This window comes from Erinaceus europaeus, chromosome 4 (assembly GCF_950295315.1).
Source record: "Erinaceus europaeus chromosome 4, mEriEur2.1, whole genome shotgun sequence".
Lineage (NCBI taxonomy): Eukaryota > Metazoa > Chordata > Mammalia > Eulipotyphla > Erinaceidae > Erinaceus > Erinaceus europaeus.
The window spans coordinates 122194067-122213702 of NC_080165.1; the positions used below are offsets into that span (position 1 = coordinate 122194067).

Consider the following 19636-nt stretch of genomic DNA (forward strand, 5'->3'; position numbering starts at 1 on the left):
AAAAGGAAAGGTCTCACCCGAGTGATGAAGCTGAAGGGTTGTCATTCCACACGTGAAGTCATTCTTTCATGCTCGTGGAATTAATGTTAATACTCAACATTTATATTCTGGTAAGTGGAGTAAAAGTATTACTTTGCTACAGGAGAACTTCTAAATGTCACTGCTTTTACTATTAGGAAAAAAATTATTTTTAGCTTCCCTAATTATTGAATGGACAATAGGGAAGGAAATATTTATTTAATTCTTATTAAGAGACAGGCCAGCACCGGAAATAGGTATATTCAAACACTATGTGACTGTATCTGAAACGGAGCCATCTGAGCAAGAATAAATGGAGACCAACTTCAGTATTTCGTTTGCTTGCTTCTTGTGCCCTTGACAAAGGGCTGCAGTTATCCTGCAAAGAGAATGCAATTGTTTTCCTTTTTAAAGAAATACGTATTTATGAATGAAAGAGATCCAGAGCATCATTCTAGTACATGCGATGTTGGGGATTAAATTTGGGACCCCATGCATATGAATTCAATACTTTATCTATAAATTATGTCCAAGGCCATGGACTATATTCTTATTCACTTAATGGTGCTGGTCTGAATGATAGTCCTGTGACTTGTCATTTTAAGGTGGGATTTGATAGGCACATTTAAAAGTAATAGATTCTTGCATTCAGATAAGTTCAAAAAGTTAATAGGAAACACTTGTTAAGTATGTATATGGTTACAAAGACATATGGCTACTACTGGATGAGATTGGCCTAAACCTCATTTTTGGACTTTTTTATCTTCAAGGTCCCAGAAATATATTACCAAAACTTCCCTAAAAATGTGTATTTTAGTGATCCAGGAAATACATAGCAGTTAGCTTTGGATTTCAGAGCATGAGGTTCTGAGATCGGCCTCCAGCAGTATATGTGCTAGAGTAGTTTCTTTGTTATCTCTCATTAATAAATAAACCAATAAAATGTACAGTAAAGTTTTTTTTTGTTGTTGTTCAATGATAAGTTTTCACCACTCCTGGCCAACTTTCTCTGATAAGAGAAGGACAGAGATGTTGGGGTGAGGGGAATTAATCCCAGCATAGAAACTTCCCCCAGGAGGCAAGGGGTGGTATACATAGTACTAAGCCCAAGGATCTGCACAAGGATCTGGGATCTGAATTCGAGTTCCTGGCTTCCCACCTGTGGGGGCGGGTGGGGGAGCGCACACACACACACACACACACACACACACACACACACACGCTTCACAATGTGTGAAGCAAGTCTTTAGGTGTCTTTCTCTCTCCTTATCTCCCCTTCCTCTCTCAATATCTCTCTGTCTCTGTCCAGTAAAATGGGGAAAAATGGCCACAGGGAGCAGTGGATTTGTAGTGCAGGCACTGAGCCCCAGCAATCACCCTGGAGGCAAAACAAAATAAAACAAAAAGCATTCTCCAATGCAAAAGGGTGAGATTTGAACCTGGACTGTGCACATGGTAGGCACACTATCTAAGTGAGTTATCTTGCTGACCCAAAGGGCAGTTTTATGGTTGTATATAAAGTAGCTGGGATCACACTTTTGTAGTAAAATAGGAAATGGCTTTTTTAGGTAAAAGAAATTGGATAGATGCAAGCAAATAATTTCACTTATTTAAGCTTGTATTGTTTACGAAAGTCAACTCTAATAATAACGTTTCGGACATGATTTCTAACTATAGGAACACTGAAAAAAGTATGCCATGTGTATAAGGGAATAATCCATTTCAATTTAGTTTTATAAAGATGAGGGTAAAGTCCATCACAAGGAAATGTCAAGAATCCTAACATCAAAGCTTTTTAGTTTCTCTACTCCTAATATCAGTACTTGCTGTTGCAGGGACAGGACTGTGTATCAGTTGTATGCACTGTTAACATATACATCTAAGGATTAGAGGCACCACATTCTAGTTGAAGTCTGAAATGATAGGTAATGTTGAATAAATTATTTAATCAGGATTTTCCCCATTAGAATATTGTGCCTTTAGGTTAATAAACATACCTATTTTCAACTTGGTAGAATAGTAAAGATGTTAAGATAGCAGTTGAGTATCCATATTAATGTAATTATTGGTATTTGCTTATCAATTTTGTAACTTTAGGAAATTTATTATATAAATTATTTCACCAAATATAGGTAGGGTAGTACAATGGTACCTCCCCCCCCAATCTCCTTTGCAAAATTTAAGACTTTAAAAAGCAGAGATGTCATATGATTGACCCTAGAGCCCTATATAGCTAACGAGTAGCTACTGGGACTCAACCTGAGTTTTTAGCAATCTAGTCCTGTAATTTTTAGATAAGAATGGATTGGCAATGGATCTTTTGTTGTTATGTATGACTGGGGCTTCACTGTTCTCTATCAACTTCTTCAGATAGAGAGAAAGACAAGGGGAGTGGATAGAGCGGAAAAGAGAGAAGGAGACACACCTACACTTCCCCAGTATTATAACACTCCCATACGGTATACTGGTGGATTCATGCCTGGGTTGCATACCTGGAAAAGCAGGCCCTCTCCCAGATGTGTTCTATCACTGTATAGTAGGCATTTTTTAAATAAAGTTCTTAAAGTTTTTGGTAATATATATATATATATATACACACATATGTATTTTTATATATATATTTGTATATTTATATATATAATGTATTTTTATATATAATATATATATATATATACACACACACATATGTATTTTTAATGTTGATGCTCTTTTAGCAATGATTAGAGTAACATTAATTTTACACACACACAGCATTCTAATAAAAATTTGAATAACATTATTGCTTATAAACAAAAAATGGTGTCTGACTTTATTTCTATAATTTATTCCTATGAGAAAGAGATATATAGTTCCCAGGATAATTATTCTGGTCTCTGGTACAAAATTAAATATTTTTTTTCCTTAAGTTCACCAATTAATCCTTAGTTCTTATTTGAGAAGGTATCATTTCTTTATAACCTTTTACTTGGGTTACAATTTAACTTTCTTAGCATTGTACCAGAAATTAGATACATAAATCTCATTGCTAGTTATTAAGGCCATGCTTTTGGTTTGTTTTAAATTGCTGAGAACTGCCTAGTGCTAAATTTTATTCAAAATCAGTCTGTTAACTCTTATAGGAATCCCCTTTGTACCCAGAAATCCTTTGAGAGATAAAGACAGTTTCTTTTTTTTCCAATTTAGTATGATTCATTTGAATTTTTCAGATAGAGATTTTAAAGTAAACATGAAATGTGATTTTTTAAATTTTTTTATCAGTAGTTCAGGGGAAAAAATTCCAATTAAATTCTGTCTCCATTTGCAGTTAGCTAATCTCTGGAAGCTACTTAGACTCTCTGAGACAAATTTTCTTACCCATAAAATGGGGTTAATTGTATTTATTTTCAGCAAGAATTAAATGAGACAGATTCTCAGATATGCTTAGATTTCACTCATAGCAAATAGCAGATACTTGTTTAGTTATTGTTTTAGACCAAATTTAATTTAAGAAAGAAGACAAAAGAAGAGTTTATAGCTTTCTGTCTATGAGGACCAGGAAATTCTAAGACGCTTGTGGCTTTTGTGGAGCGTAGACTGAGAGGACTCATGAGTATTGTCATTACAGGTGGCAAGTAGATGGTGTCAAATGAGCATAAACTGGCCTTTTCTAGTGAATTATAGAATTAAAAGTTTTGGTCTCCTCCCTTTCTTACTATCATAGTCCCCGCTTACTTTAATTAGTTCATGTCAACTGATAATTGGGTAAAAATGAAACTAAGGTTGAATGAGTATTTTAGAGGTTAATACTCAAAAGAAAAAAAAAAGCATAGCACTTCCTGAAACAAGTTAATATTTATAAATTCTAAACTGTTTTTAAGTTCTCCATGACTTCAGTAGACTAAAACTCAAAGATAGTTTTTCATCCCTCTCTCTATCACTACTTGTTCCAATATGTCTTCTCTGCCTTGTTTCCTAGCACTTAGTCCTTAGAAGCAAAGCACCAGTTGGTAATGTCTTAACTTAATAAAGAAGCTTGATGACAAGGCCACTGGGCTGTAGCTGTGCAGCTGGCTGTGGCAATATACAATTTATTTAAAAAAAAACTAGATAAAAATCTCATATAATGATTGCTTTAATCTCTTCTTTTTAAATACAACAAAAATATCAAAGGTTTTTTTTTTATTTATTTCAGGCTCTGCTTGAATTTCTTCAAAGGGTAATAGACAATAAGGAGAAAAATAAGATGACAGCCATGAATGTGGCAATGGTAATGGCCCCAAATCTCTTCATGGGTCATCCATTGGGTTTGAAGTCCAATGAGCAGCGTGAATTTGCAATGGCAGCTGGGACAGCTAATATCATGCATTTACTGATTAAATATCAAAAAATTCTATGGACAGTAAGTATTAATATTTTAAGTACTATTAGTGAGTTGTGCTATCAGGATTCTGAAGCAATTTTTTTAGTTAATTATTGTATTCTCTGTAACAAAGGCAATTGATGTATGTAATTTTGAATGTGATTAAAAATTAAGTCTTAATTTTTAAAATGCCAACATTATTTCAGGACATCAATTGGTAACTTTTACAGTACTTTATTTTTGTTATTACTTTGGGGGGTAATTTTTCCTGGATAATCTGTCATCTCTTGTTTATTAGTGAGTTTTTGTTTTTTCGTGGGATAGAGTCTAGCTGCTTATTAGAAGGGGGGCTATAGGGCAAGTAGATGTTAGATTGTATGTATGTGGCTACCAGTGGGACCAACAGTGACAGTAGTGGTCCCTATGTCAGTAAACTCAGGAAATCTCCTATCTTGGTAGGAGGCACAGAGAATGGTCATTATGTTCTTGAACTTCACTCTATGTTCTTGAACTTCACCAAGCCTATTTTGGAACCTTAAACCACGGAGACTAAATTGCATCTTGTGGATGCTTATAAACATGGTGAATGATTAAAACTGTACACTTCACTGGTTTAATGAATATTGAATATAAAATGTCAAAATATTAAAACAGACAAAACACTTTTCTCTAATTTTAAAAAATAAAGATAATTATTCTTGGAGTTTAAAATCATGCTGCTTCTTTTCCACTCCCAAACTGAATTCTATTTCTCCATAGATTCCTAAATTTATTGTCAACCAAGTGAGGAAACAAAATACTGAAAGTCATAAAAAAGATAAAAAAGCCATGAAGAAATTGCTGAAAAAAATGACGTATGACCGAGAGAAATATGAAAAGCAAGAGAAGAATGCGAATGATGTAAGAAAACATTGAAAGATCTGTATTTATTGAGATTTCAGTATTATGTTAACGTTATACATACAAGAAAGTGTTTCATATGATTTTGCAGGATGGCTCTCTATGTGCTTAGTAGGGTCCTGTTACTACTGATGAGTAAAAGAATCTAATAATAATAAGTACTACTATGGCTAAGAATCAGTGCTAACAGTTACTTAGGTGTAAGTGAGTCAGCACTGGAAACAAAGGAAGAATACAAGAGTAAAATGCTAGACTGTCTCCCTCCCACCACATACACACACATACACCCACACACTTACATACAAAGAACTCCATGGAGATTTGGTTGCCCACAGGGTATGTGATGTCTAGTGTATAGGTTTTCTTCTTTTCCTTCTCCTTCTACTCCTCCTCTACCTCCACCTCCTCCTTCTCCTCCTCTTTTTCAGGCAGAATTTTTTTCTTTTTCTTCATTTTTTATTTATGATTAATAGTAGGTTATAAGATTATAAGACTAAAGGGTATAGTTCCACACTATACCGCCACTAAGGTTCTAAATCCTCACCCTCACACCTCCCAAAGATAACAGATAACCAGCACAGTTCTGAGTCCATTTTGTTATTACTTACTTGTCCTTAATTGTCTTATCTGTCAAATGGGAAAATATAACTCAAATAGACAGGTAGATCAATAGTTGTATCATATCTAGAGTCCTCCCTGGATTTCAGTCAATATGCAAAAAAAGTCAATTGAATCGAAAGAAGAATTAAAAAAATATATTAGTTTTTTAATAATGATTAACAAGATTGTAAGATGATGGGTATATAAGAATATAAAGAGATCTGTTAGAATGAAAATAATTTTCAATTTTAAAAAAGAAATATCTCAGACTATGCTTTCAAGGATCATTTCTAGTTTTCCTTGAAAAAAGAAATATCTGAGTATCAGCTTTTGTAAATGAATGTAAGAGTATTTTAAGAGCTGGTTCTAAAATGATGAAATGCATGTGAAAACATATTTGTGAAATAAGTTACCAAAGCTCTGACTTTAAGATTATGAAATGAAAGGGCTTTCTATTGTTTTGTTTTACCAGATAGCCACGCAGCCCAGCTGAAGTTATTCAGTTACATGCTGACATCTTGTGGAATGATGTGGAAGTGCAGTAACCAGCTTTTGTCTGAGTGTTCTATTTTAGCCCCCCTTAGATACTCACTATATATACGTATTTGTCTGTATTTATGTATAGCTCCCATTGTTATGAAATAGCATTAAATATTTTTATCAAACCTAAAGTTATCTTAAAAAAATTTTGAACTTGGAAGATAGCTTAGTGAGGATAGGACTTGCATAACTGAGGTTCAGCTTCAATAATAAGTACTGCCAAAAACCAGAACTGAGTGGTATTCTAATCTCTCTCTCTCTCTCTTTCTCTCGCTCGCTCGCTCGCTCTCTCTCACTCCTTTTTTCTCTCTTCCTTTCTTTTATTTACTGACTCATAAAAATGTGTCCTGGAGCTCTGATTCCTTAAAACCCCACCCCACTTGGGAAAGAGAGAAGCAGGCTGGGAGTATGGATCGACCTGTCAACACCCATGTTCAGCAGGGAAGCAATTACAGAAGCCAGACCTTCCATCTTCTGCATCCCACAATGATCTTGGGTCCATACTCCCAGAAGGTTAGAGAATAGGAAAACTATCTAGGGAGAGGATGGGATATGAAGTTTTGGTGGTGGGAATTGTGTGGAGTTGTACCCCTTTTATCCTATGGCTTTGTCAGTGTTTCCTTTTTATAAATAAAATTAAAAATAAAATAATAAATAAAAAATTAAAATTAAACAAAATATTTTTAAACAGTGTTTACATATTCTGAGAAAGGATTTTATCACATAGAGTTCTGAAATTTAAAAAATTATCTATTTTTTAAGCTATTGTAGATAGGCAAGTATCTTCTTGTTTTGTAGTTCTGTTTATTCATATTAATTTAGGTAACTTTATAGTCTTAACTTTTGAAGCACAGAATATATCTAAAGAAAGAAAATGTGTGCTGTGCCTTTTAAATAATAAATACTTAGATGTATGTAAAAAAAGAAGTCACTCTTCTGGTGATGAAACGCTTAAATTAGCTTTGTCATTTACAGGAAAATCTCATTACCTTATCCCACAATAGTTTGTACTTTGGGTTAATCAAGTTTGAGCTAGTACAAGAATTACCTCTGTACTAACTATAAGTTGATGTGTCCTTTTAATATTTGGGATTTAACCATCAGTTTTATCATATACTAGCTGTCAATCTCTCAGACATTTAGTTTTATCTTTTGAGAAATACAGTGATTTATTTCACAATACTCTGCTTCATGCCAAGGTCTATTCTTTGTTATGTAGTAAAAGGGAATTGGAGTTACATTTGGGTGCTCACCCATGTAATCTAGGAGAAGGAAGTAGTACATATGAGCTCAGAGGTGCTAGAGGTGTGTGATAGAGAGCTCACTGGCATTCTGTGGGCTATGAGACAGGAAGTGGGCATCAGAAAGGCTTCACTGAGGTGTAGCGCAGAGATTTGAAAAACACATAGATGTTGTTCAGGCAGTAAATCGCAAAGATACTTCTAATCAGCAGCTGCAGAGAAAGCTTGTTGGCAGAGTGATGAGTAATCACGGCCTACACCTGAGGTTTATTTGATCTGTCATTTTGACACACACAAATATATATGTATATATATTATATACATATATATATATATCAATTTCCAGAATTTCATTTTAAAATTTCTATCATCTTATGAGAATGAACATACTGAAAAATTAAAGGATAATAAAAAGCACACCATGACATGAAATAACTATGACATGTGGTAAGTCACTAAGTTATCAAGAGTCTTCTTGATACATTTCTATCAATAACAGAATTTTAAAATTGAAAGATTTAATAGGAAGATTTCTACTTCTATTTTACCTTGATAAATGGATGTAAGGGCTTCCCTGTGACCTCTTGCAGTAGGAGACCTGTTTTCCTGCAGGGCAACAATTGCCTGGATCTGAGTAGCAGCTGTTTCATTTGGATGAAACATGGTCGTGTACTTTGCTCTAAGCCAGTCCCCCATTCTGTCATGTTGGTTCACGTTTCTTGATCTTATGCCAAACTGAGTTTGTTATACAAAATTATAGGACATAAAACTGTCTGGGATGTTTTATAAATTTCCTGAACAACTATTTGGTGTGTGACTATTCTATGCCAGACACTGTTCTAAGCACTTGAAATACATTACTGAACAAAGCCAAAACAATCACTGCTCTGGACAGTTTAAATTCTCTAAATTAAAATGAATATAATAAGCAAATTACATATAATCTTATCCTGTGGTAAATGGTAAATGCTCTAAAATAATAAAATGTAGAGCAGAAAAAGGGTATTAGAAAAGAGGTCACCTCTGAAATATTAAATTGGGTGACTGGGATTATTCATACCAGTGAAGCTGTGAGCAAGGCCGAGAAGCTTATGTATTTTAGGAAGTTTGTTGCAGGCTGAGAGAACAGTCAGTCCGAAAATCTTAAGTCAAGGTCTTACTTGGGGGCAACATTTGTGGTTTTTAAGAGCCACTAAAGATTAACAAAGATAATGAACTAGTGTATGATTGTGTGTGTGTGTGTGTGTGTGTGTGTACCTTATGAAATCATATCAGAAGGACTATGGAACCAGATTACACACAACCTAGGTTGTTATGTTATGAATAGTGTCTAGGGGAGAAAAGATAGGATCAGGAGACCATTTAAGAGTTTTTGTGCCATTGTCCAAGTAAGTGACCAGTATGTAAGCTCTGGAGCTACAGGAGTCATATTCTGCATATTTTTGAAATAACAGTCATTTGGATTTCATAATGAAAATAACTTGAGTTATAAGAGGAATAGAAGTCAATGAATAGTAGACAAACTTTGACATGAATAGTTAGAAGGATAGAATTAATTCTTATATAGGTCAGATTACAATGTCAAGGTGGGACCTACTAAGAGTGAGGTATTTTTTAAAATTTATTTTTAAAAGGAGACATTAACAAAACCATAGGATAAGAGGGGTACAACTCCACACAGTTCCCACCACCAGCACTCCATATCCCATCCCCTCCCCTGATAGCTTTCCTATTCTTTATCCCTCTGGGAGTATGGATGCAAGGTCATTATAGGATGCAGAAAGTGGAAGGTTTGGCTTCTGTAATTGCTTCCCCGCGGAACATGGACATTGACTGGTTGATCCATACTCCCAGCCTGCCAGAGTGAGATATTTTTAAGATGTCTAAGTGGGAATCTTGGATGAATATTGGTAGGAAAATTAGGTCACACATGAGGTGAGTGAAGAGGCAAAGGCAGAAGGCAGGAATGGACTTAAGGCCTCTACTTGTACATAGCAGCAAACTGCTGAAAGTTGGTACTGTGGTAGTAACAGAACTGCTTTTACATTTTAGTACACTTGCTTTAATGCCAGGTAACATAAAGGCTGGAGATATGTAAGATAGAATGCTAGGAAGGGGATGCTAGATAATTTCAGTTTTGATGTGAGTGTATTAATTGGTAGAATAATGAGAAGTTGGCAAATTCCTTCACAGGAGACAATAAGATGAGAAGATAGTTATACGTAAATTCACTGTCATTTTTTTTCCAATGATTTGAATAAAAATGAGTTCCAAAAGACAGCAGTGATTATTTAAATATACTATGGTATATCTATATAATGAAATACTATAGAATGTACAAGTATACATACTGAAATCAACTGATATCTAAGAAAGATGTTACACATGAATGAATAGCATGTTGTAGTATTTGTAAGACTTAACAATTAGTGCTATTTTTTTTTCTAACTGGATACATTTTAAATTTCTTTGTTGGGGAATTAATGGTTTACAGTCAACAGTAAAATACAATAGTTTGTACATGCATAATATTTCTCAGTTTTCCACATAACAATTCAACCCCCCATTCCTCTGCCATCATGTTCCATGACCTGAACCTTCCCACAGACCCCAGAGTTTGCTGCAATACACCAATCCAATCCAAGTCCTGCTTAGTATTTTCCCTTCTGATCTTGTTTTTCAATTTCTGTCTATAAGTGAAATCATCCCATATCCATCCTTTTGTTTCTGACTTATCTCACTTAACATGATTCCTTCAAGCTCCATCCAAGATGGGCTGAAGAAGGTAAATTCACCATTTTTAATAGCTGAGTAGTATTCCATTGTGTATATATACCACAGCTTGCTCAGCCACTCATCTGTTGTTGGACACCTGGGTTGCTTCAGTTTTTGCCTAAATTGTGCTGCTATGAACATAGGTATACACAAATCTTTTTTAATGTATATGTTTGGTTCCTTAGGATATATCCCGGGGAAAGGGATTGCAGGTTCATAGGGTTTGACCATTTCTAGCCTTCTAAGAATTCTCCAGACTGCTCTCCATAGGCTTTGGACCAATTTACATTCCCACCAGCAGTGCAGGAAAGTCCCTAACCTCTCTAGCATTTGTTGCTGCTACTTTTTCTGATGTATGACATTATAACGGGAGAAGTGGTATCTCATTGTTGTCATTATTTGCATTTCTCTGACCGTCAAAGACTTGGAGCATTTTTTCATCATATGTTTACTAACCTTTTGGATCTCCCCTCCCCATTTTTGGATGGGATCATTTGTTTTCTTGTTGTTGAGTTTGGTGAGCTCTTTATATATTTTGGTTACTAGCCTTTTGTCTGACATATGGCATGTAAAATCTTCTCCCACTCTATGGGAGAAGAATTAGCAATTAGTGCTATTTTGTTTTTTCTACCTGGATGCAGTTTTAATTTTTTTCAAAGCCATTTTTTTAAATTTGTGATTAGTAGTTGTAAGGTCTAGTTCCACATCACTCCCACCATCAAAGTTCTACATCTCACCCTCTCAAAAATAGCCACTATAGTTCTCACAGAGTATTAGAGACAGTTTGTTTACTTCTGGTTTGTTTGTTCTTTTATGGTTTTTTTGCAAGTTCATGTATTTCAGTTTTCAAGATTCCAGTTATGATTCTGTAGTTATCTTCCCCGCCCACCAACTCATTTCTAACTAGCACTACTTTGAATGTTTGCCAGAGATCAAGCATGATAATAAATAATCATTTTGCAAGTAACTCCTTTTTAATATTGATAGTAGTTAAGTTAGAGTATATTGTTTCATATGTTTTTACAAATCAAGAAAGTGAGAATCAGCCATCTTAAATGACTTAGGATTACCTTGGTAGGAAGTGACAGAGTTGCAATTGGAAATAAAACCTATATGGCTTTAAATGCATGTGTCTTTCTCATTACCCTCTATTTCTTCATGGATCACAGAATATCACGGAGGAATATATGTCAAAATCCTGAGCTTATGGGGCCATATGGTGGTACATATGATTAAGCACACAAATTACCATGCATAAGGATCCGGGTTTGGGCCCCCACTCCCCATCTGCAAGGGGGAAGTTTTATGAGTATTGAAGCAAGTTTGCAAGTGTCCTTCTCTCTACTCCTCTATCTGTCCCTCCCCTCTCAATTTCTCACTGTCCTATCCAGTAAAATAGAAAGAAAAAGAAAAAATGTCCTCTCGGAGCTTTAGATTTATCATGCAGACACTGAAGCGATAACCCTGGTGGCAATAAAAAAAAAATAATCCCAAGCTTATATGTGGCAATGCAATGGGTGTGTATAAATTATACTTAATACGTAGTGTTTTAAAGCCCTTCTGAGCAAAATCAAGATCCAACAATGAGAATGAAAAAGCATATAAAATATGAGCCAGTAGCATAGACAGATCTGGAAATTGATTGGATGTGAGTAGAATTTGCAAGAAGGAATCTAGAAAAATTCACTGGTTTTACCTTTGCAGACATTTGTCAAGATAAAGCATCCATGACCAACGAAATAGCTCATTTGGATAGTGTGTTGTTGCTTTACCATGTACAAGACCCAAGCTCAAGCCCAGCTTCCAACCCATTAAAGGAAGCTTCATTGCTGTGGCTTCTCTCTCCCTCTCTCTTTCTTTCAATTTCTTCTTTCTCTCTCTCTCTCTCTGTCTCTGCCTTTTTTTCTGAGAGAGAAAGAGAGAGCATTAAGCATTAAGCATTAAGCATTAAGTCTATTTATTAAGATAAATAGACTTTTAATAGTCAGCTTTTGTGTCTCTGAGGCTCAGGGCACCTCCAAAGCCAAAGCCATAAAGTGGTTCCGATTACACACACACACACACACACACACACACACACACACACACACACACACACACACACACTATGTAAGAAATAAAAGAATAATGGCTGCAGAGGTGGCTCAGTGGTAGAACTCAGTTTCTGAGTTCAGTCACATGCACTGTTTATGCTGCAATGGTGTTCTAGTTCTCTCATGTTAATACATAAATCTTTAAAAAGAAAAAAAAATGCAGAGGGAAAGACACTAGTATTTAAGGAGCAAGTCATGAAAGGAATTTCATGACTTGCTCAGTCAGGGAGTCCGGCAGTAGCACAGCAGGTTAAGCGCAAATGGCGCAAAGCACAAGGACCGGTTAGGATCCTGTTTCGAGCCCCAGGCTCCCCACCTGGAGGGGAGTCACTTCACCGGCAGTGAAGCAGGTCTGCAGGTGTCTCTCTGTTTCTCTTCTTCTCTATCTCTCCCTTCTCTCTGTTTCTATCCAATAACAAAGAATTAAAAAAAGAAAGGAGTTGGTCAAAGAATTCAAGAAATAAAAGAAAGTTAAAACTTATACTGTATTAAAAGCTTAGGGAAGAACATCCTGGAATCTCACCTCTCCAGAGCCCTCCCTACCCCACTAGGGAAAGAGGAAAACAGGCTGGGGGTATGAATAGAACTGCCACCATCCATGTTTAATGGAGAAGCAGTTACAGAAGCCAGATCTTCTACCTTCTGAATCCCAAAAAGAATTTTGATCCATACTCCCAGCAGGATAAAGAATAGGGAAGTGTCCAAATTAGGAGATGGGATATAGAACTCTGGTGGTGGGAACTGTATGAAATCATAGCCCTGTTATCTTATAATCTTTTTAATCATTATTAAATCACTAATAAAATTTTAATCTAAAAAAACTTGTTTAATAGTAGCAAATACTTGAAAGAAGTAAAATTAGAATCCCATTGAATTAAAAGCCCTTTGATTATGCAAACAGCTAGTTGTTACTTTCTACAAAGCATATTTTTATAATTTTATTGTTTTTTTCTGTCACTAGTTTTATCACGGATTCTCCCTGCCTACACAATTCTACTGCTTCTGGTAGACTTCTTTTATTTTTTTTTTTCCTAGAGAGAAAGTAAGAGCCAGGGCGGTGGGGAGAGAGCCCCACAGCACCAGTCTACTGTTTGTGTGTGTGAAGGCTCCCACTTCAGGTGTTTCCATGTGGTGGTTAACAGCCCGAACCCAGGTCTCATAACGGTGTACTATGTAAGATGAATTATCTCCCAACCATTGAAGATAGCATTTTAAAAGCATTTTGTATTCTACTAATGTTAACTGTTTATTCATGTTATCAAGACATGCTTGACTAGGTAAATTAATAGTTTGAACAAGATTTTAAGGGACATATTCAATCTGCTTAACAAGACAAATGTTTTTTAGTGACTATGTTATATTAATAGTTTGCATAAATACCAGTGGGATTTATTTGTTAATTATAGCAAGAAGAGATACGTGTTGAAAAATAACAAAATTCTAGACTTATTTAAAAAAAAAAAGCCATTTTCTGATAGCCTGCTGTTTGTAGTTGGAAAGAATATGCCTTTCATATGCATACACAGAGAGACAGACATGAACCGCTTAAATTAAGTCACACACCAGGAGTTATATGGTATGAGGATGTTCACCTTGCTCTGACATTAATAAGATATTATGGGCTAGGGGAGGTAGTATAGAAAGATTATGTAAAGTGGCTGCTGGTGGCACACCTGGTTGAACACACATGTTATAATGCACAAGGACCCTGGTTTGAACCCTCGCAGAGGGGAAAGCTTTGCAAGTGGTGAAGTGGGGCTGCAGGTGTCTCTCTGTCTCTCTCCTTCTCTATCTTTCCCCCTTTCAATTTCTGGCTGTCTCTGTCCAATAAGTAAATAAAGGTAAAAATTTTAAAAAATAAAGAAAGAAAGATTATATAAAGACTTTCATGCCTGAAACTCCAAAGTCCCAGCTTCAGTCCCCTGTATGACCACAAGCCAGGGCTGAGATCAATGCTCTGGTTAGGAACCATTTGATTAAAAAAAAAAAACAAAAACTATCTCCCTTGGCCTCAGTTTGGAAATAAAATCAGATTAATAACGTTTAATCAGAAGTACAAATAGAGGAATCTATTTTAAACAAACAAAACAGAAAAATAACTGGGATGTATCCTGGAATGACTGTGTTACAGTCTCCTAAACTAGGGATGACTGGGGCAGGTAGGTTGTATACACACTATAAAGCTGACTTTTCTAACATACATAATAATCAAGTATTATACTAGCCCTCCTAAATCAGTAATCAGACACCTCTTTTTGATCTTGTTCCTTCTCATTTCCCATAACTTTTTTCCTTCTAACATAAATAAGAAAATTATAACTGGGAGTTGATTGGTGGTGCACCAGGTTAAGTGCACATAGTAATAAGCCAAGAACTTACTCAAGGATCCTGGTTCGAGCCCCTGGCTCCCCACTTGCAGGGGGTCGCTTCACAAGCAGTGAAGCAGGTCTGCAGTTGTCTATCTTTCTCTTCCCCTCTCTATCTTCCCCTATCCTATCAATTTCTCTCTGTCCTATCCAAACAATAAAAAAATAAATAAATAAGGAGTCGGGCAGTGGCACAGTGGGTTAAGTGCACATGGTGCAAAGTACAAGGACCAGCATAAGGATCTCGGTTCTAGCTCCTGGTTCCCCACGTACAGGGGAGTTGCTTCACAAGCAGTGAAGCAGGTCTACAGGTGTCTGTCTTTCTCTCCCCCTCTCTGTCTTCCCCTCTCTCTGTCCTATCCAACAACAACAACATCAATAACCACAACAATGTTAAACAAGAACAACAAAAGGGAAAATAAATAAATATAAAAAAATTTAATAAATAGGCTACAGGAGCATCAGATTCATAGTGCAGGCACCGAGCCCCAGCAATAACCCTAGAGGCAAAAAAGAAGAAAGAGAGAGAGAGAGATGTAGAGAGAGAGATGAAAGAGGAGGAGGAGAATAAGGAAGGAGGGAAGAAAGAAAGAGAGAGAGAAAGAAAGGAAAGAAAGAAAGAAAGAAAGAAAGAAAGAAAGAAAGGAAGGAAGGAAGGAAGGAAGGAAGGAAGGAGGGAAGGAGGGAGGGAGGGAGGAAGGAAGGAAGGAAGTTATAACTATCCCTCATTTAACTATTATACTTCAGATTACATTGCTAGACCTGATAGGGATCTAAGTCAGCTTTGATGCGCATCTGGTTAAGAATTGTTAAACCATGTATACTTCAAGGTCCACTGTGTTCTAAAATTTGTGAAACATTTATTCTGTCATTCCAATGAATAGCCTTTCAAAATAAAAAGAAGCTGTGCATTTATAAAAGAATAGGAACACAGAGTAGGACTGTGAAATTCTATAAAATAAGCCAAGATGATTACCACATATGCCCTCAGTGGTGGAGGTAAGAAAAGTTCTCTCTGGTTAACTTTAGAGATAAGTCAGGATGACCTAGTATCATGCCCATCACTGATGGTTGAGCAACGTGAGTTTTAGAGTTTATATGGTGTATTATATAAAATGATTTCTAAGTGGCCAGGTGTAGCGCAGCAGATTAAACACACATGGTGCGAAGTGCAAGGACTGGCATAAGGATTCAGGTTCCTGTCCCCCCTCCTCACCTGCAGAGGAGTCGCTTCTCAGGCGGTGAAGCAGGTCTGCAGGTGTCTGTCTTTCTCTCCCCCCCTCTGTCTTCCCCTTCTCTCTCCATTACTCTTTGTCCTATCCAACAATGACAACATAAATAACAACAGCAATAACTACAATAATAATAAAAAATACAAGGGCAAAAAAAGGAAAATAAGTAAATATTAAAAAAATTTAAAAATTAAAAAAATAAAAGAAAATTAGATTACCAAATATAAAATCTTCTTTTCAAGACTTGCTCTGTTTTTTTATAGTCCTTAAAATTTATTAAAAGAATATTATTAAAAATCATTTCATTGTGATTCAATTGTTTATTCACCATGGAAGTTATTTAAGACATTTCTTTGCAGTTCTCTGAATTTGTGTGTCAAATAAATGTTTAAGTGTTTGGTAACAAGGACCCAATTATAAGAGTATAGAAAGTTCAAGGCAGAAGGAAATATCTATATCTCTGCCATCCAGTACTGTTCAGACGAAGGAGACGATGCCATCTTAGTGCATGGGTACATTGCCAAAACACCTTTGTTTAATTTCCTAAAATATGGCTAGTATCTAGCATTTGGAACGTATATTCCAGATCTGACCTTTGGAAGATATAAAAGAGGTTTTTTTTTTTACAGTATTAAAAATGTCGGCTTTAATTTTGTTAGTTTCTAATGGTAAAATAAATTAATCCCTCTCTAGAGTCTTGACATTATGTCTCTAACTTTTAGAATGTACAAAAATGTGAGCAAGTTTGTGTTTATCCTCTGAAAAAAATGCTAAAATCATTGTTTGTTTGACCAAATGTAAGAAATGAAGTTCGAGGGTGGGTGTAGACAACATAATCATTATACAAAGAGACTCTCATGTCTGAGCCTCCAAAGTCCCAGGTTCAATCCTCATACCACCACGTACCACAATAAGCCAGAGCTGAGCAGTTCTCTGGTAGTAATTAGTTAATTAATTAATTAATTAATTAGCTAATTAGTTAATTAAGAAATGAAATCAACAGGCTAGGTGGTGGCCCAGTTGGTTGAGTGTACCCATTACTAAGTACAAGAAGTACAAGTACCTACAGAGGGTATGCTTCATGAGAGGTGAAATAGGTCTGCAGTTATCTATTTTTCTCTCTCTTTCCCACCTTCTTCTCTTAATTTCCTTTGTTCTATCCAACAAAAGTAGTAAGGGAAAAAAAAGGTAAAAAAAAAAAATAGCTACCAAAAGCAGTAGATTTGTAGTACCAGTACTGAATCCCAGAAATAACGCTAGGGGCAACAAACAAAAAGGAGAAGAAGGCCAATGTAAGACACATGAGGACTGACAACATTATATCAGTTTCTCTATTATACAGTCTTTGCGTGCATAAGAAACTGAAAGTGTGAAGTCCCCATGTAAATCCTCATGCTTAAGCTTTAATGTCATATTAGTCAACCACTGCTCTTCTCCAGTCTTACTGAACACCACAGATCTTTAACTCAGAAATACAAACATTAAAAAAATAAAAGAAGAAAGGTAAACACTGTACCACAGCTACTAGACAAAAGCAAAACAAAGTGTGAATCATGAAGTTTACAAAGATAGTAAGTACTCTTGTTACTTGGGTTAAGAATTTATTGCTTTAATGATCTGGCATATTGTGTATTTTCTACGGTTGGCAATGCAGAGTAATCCATGTTCCAATAGCAGTTTTGCGATACAGTATAATTCTGAAGTTTAACAATTCTCATACACCATTTACATGGGGATTTTGGCATTGATGTTTTAATAACCAAAGTAAATATTAATTGGCTCCCCTTGTGAAGATATCCAGGACAAACTTTACCAAAAAAAAATTTTTTTAAATGCTTCCTGCTTAATAAATTCTACCAATTAAGGATGAAAGTAAGGGTCGGTTCAAATAGAGTTAGAGTCTCAATTTTATATTGTGTGATTTGAATAGTTTATGTTACTACAGAAATAATTGCTTTGAATTATCCTTATCTTCCTCAACACATTCATATGTCCTGATAAGGAGTACAGTCTCCTTAATTTACAAAGCGTGTATCTAAATTGCTGTGTGAGCCATAGATGACCTAACTAAATACCTTTCTGGAACATTGCTATTCCATTTTTTTAAAGATTTTTTTTTTTTTACTTGCTTATGTACTTACTTACTTTTATGAGCATGTGTTTATGAGAGAATTTGTGTGTGTGTATGTGTGTGTATGTGTGTGTGTGTGAGAGAGAGAGAGACAGAGACCCTAGAACACTAGTTAGCTCTGATTTATTGTGGTGCCAGGGATTGAATCTTGTGGCTTCTGGATGATATTTATTATTATTATTATTATTATCATTATTATATTTTACTGGCTTTGTTATTATTATGTGTTACTGGCTTAAAGTAAATACAGTTGTTGATACATTTGTAAAATTTCTCAACTTCCTACAAAAAAAAAAAAAATTCACCCAGCCTAGGCCCTCCTTTCATTATCATGCACCAGGACCAGAAAGCCACCTTCCCCAGAGTCCTGAACTTTGATGCAATACACCAAACCCATTTCAAGTTCTACTTCGTGTTTCCGCTTCATATGCTTATTTCTCAACTTCTGTCTCTGAGTGAGATCATCCCATATTCATCCTGTATGCTACTTCTACTCTCTAACATGTCAAGCTATATCCTCAGCTCAATATTCCATTGCATTGTGAAAAGAGGCAAAAGATTACAGAAAATGTTTAACAGTTAATGTCATTACTGATATACTGGCAAATGTCATCATATAGCCATTACAGTATATTTCTCATTTGTGTGAGGGGTTGTAAGTGCTGTCATACACTAGTACCTGGATCTCACCTGTGTCAAATGTGGGGCTCTCGGGCAGTTATTCGCACCATACTGATTTCAGTGCTGTTTTCAGTAAGGAAGTATTCTCATACTTTCCAAAGTACGAACCTTGAGCTCATTTAGAAAATGGAGGCCTATTAAAAGCCTTCAATAGATATTCAGATAGTTTGGTGCAAAGAGACTACATCCCCAAATGTAGGCACATTCTCATGTTTGTGATTTTAGCTTTAATCCTTCCCTTGTGAGGTCAAATTATTACCAGATAATTTACCATATGGCATCTATTATTCCTTTGTCCCACTCTTTTCATCTGTTTTTTCTGTGGAGTAGAGATAATACTATGTGGTAGAGGTAACTTAACTTTTTTTTTTCTCTTATACAATAGTCCTAAGAACTTTTATTTTTTTTTTACTATTTAACAAATATACAATAGTTTTATTTTTTTCTAGACAAATGTTACTATTATAAGCATACCATGGAAGAGAGAGATATTGTTCAGTCATTCATTATTAAACCTTGATAGGTAACTTTAAGTTTGACTCAGGTATCGGTCATGTAAGTATAATGTAGCTGCCAAATGTTCATATGCAGGAGTATATTTTATTTTTATGAGTGATTTAATAGTGTTATATAAGATTATAAGATAATAAAGGTTTAAATCCACACCACTCCCACCACCAAGGTTCTGTATCCCCCATTCCCCCACAAGGGTAACCACCA

The 19636-nt window shown here is 35.6% G+C and overlaps 1 protein-coding gene across 2 annotated transcripts in view; it reads left to right on the forward strand.

Annotated features, from left to right (window-relative positions):
• Positions 1-19636, forward strand: part of ARHGAP18 (Rho GTPase activating protein 18) — a 161697-nt gene that overhangs the window by 129524 nt on the left and 12537 nt on the right. For both annotated transcript variants that reach the window (XM_007524989.3, XM_060190485.1), the window contains exons 11-12: positions 4190-4396; positions 5117-5257. In XM_007524989.3, coding sequence (XP_007525051.1) covers positions 4190-4396; positions 5117-5257 — 348 coding nt within the window. The remainder of the gene's footprint in view (positions 1-4189; positions 4397-5116; positions 5258-19636) is intronic.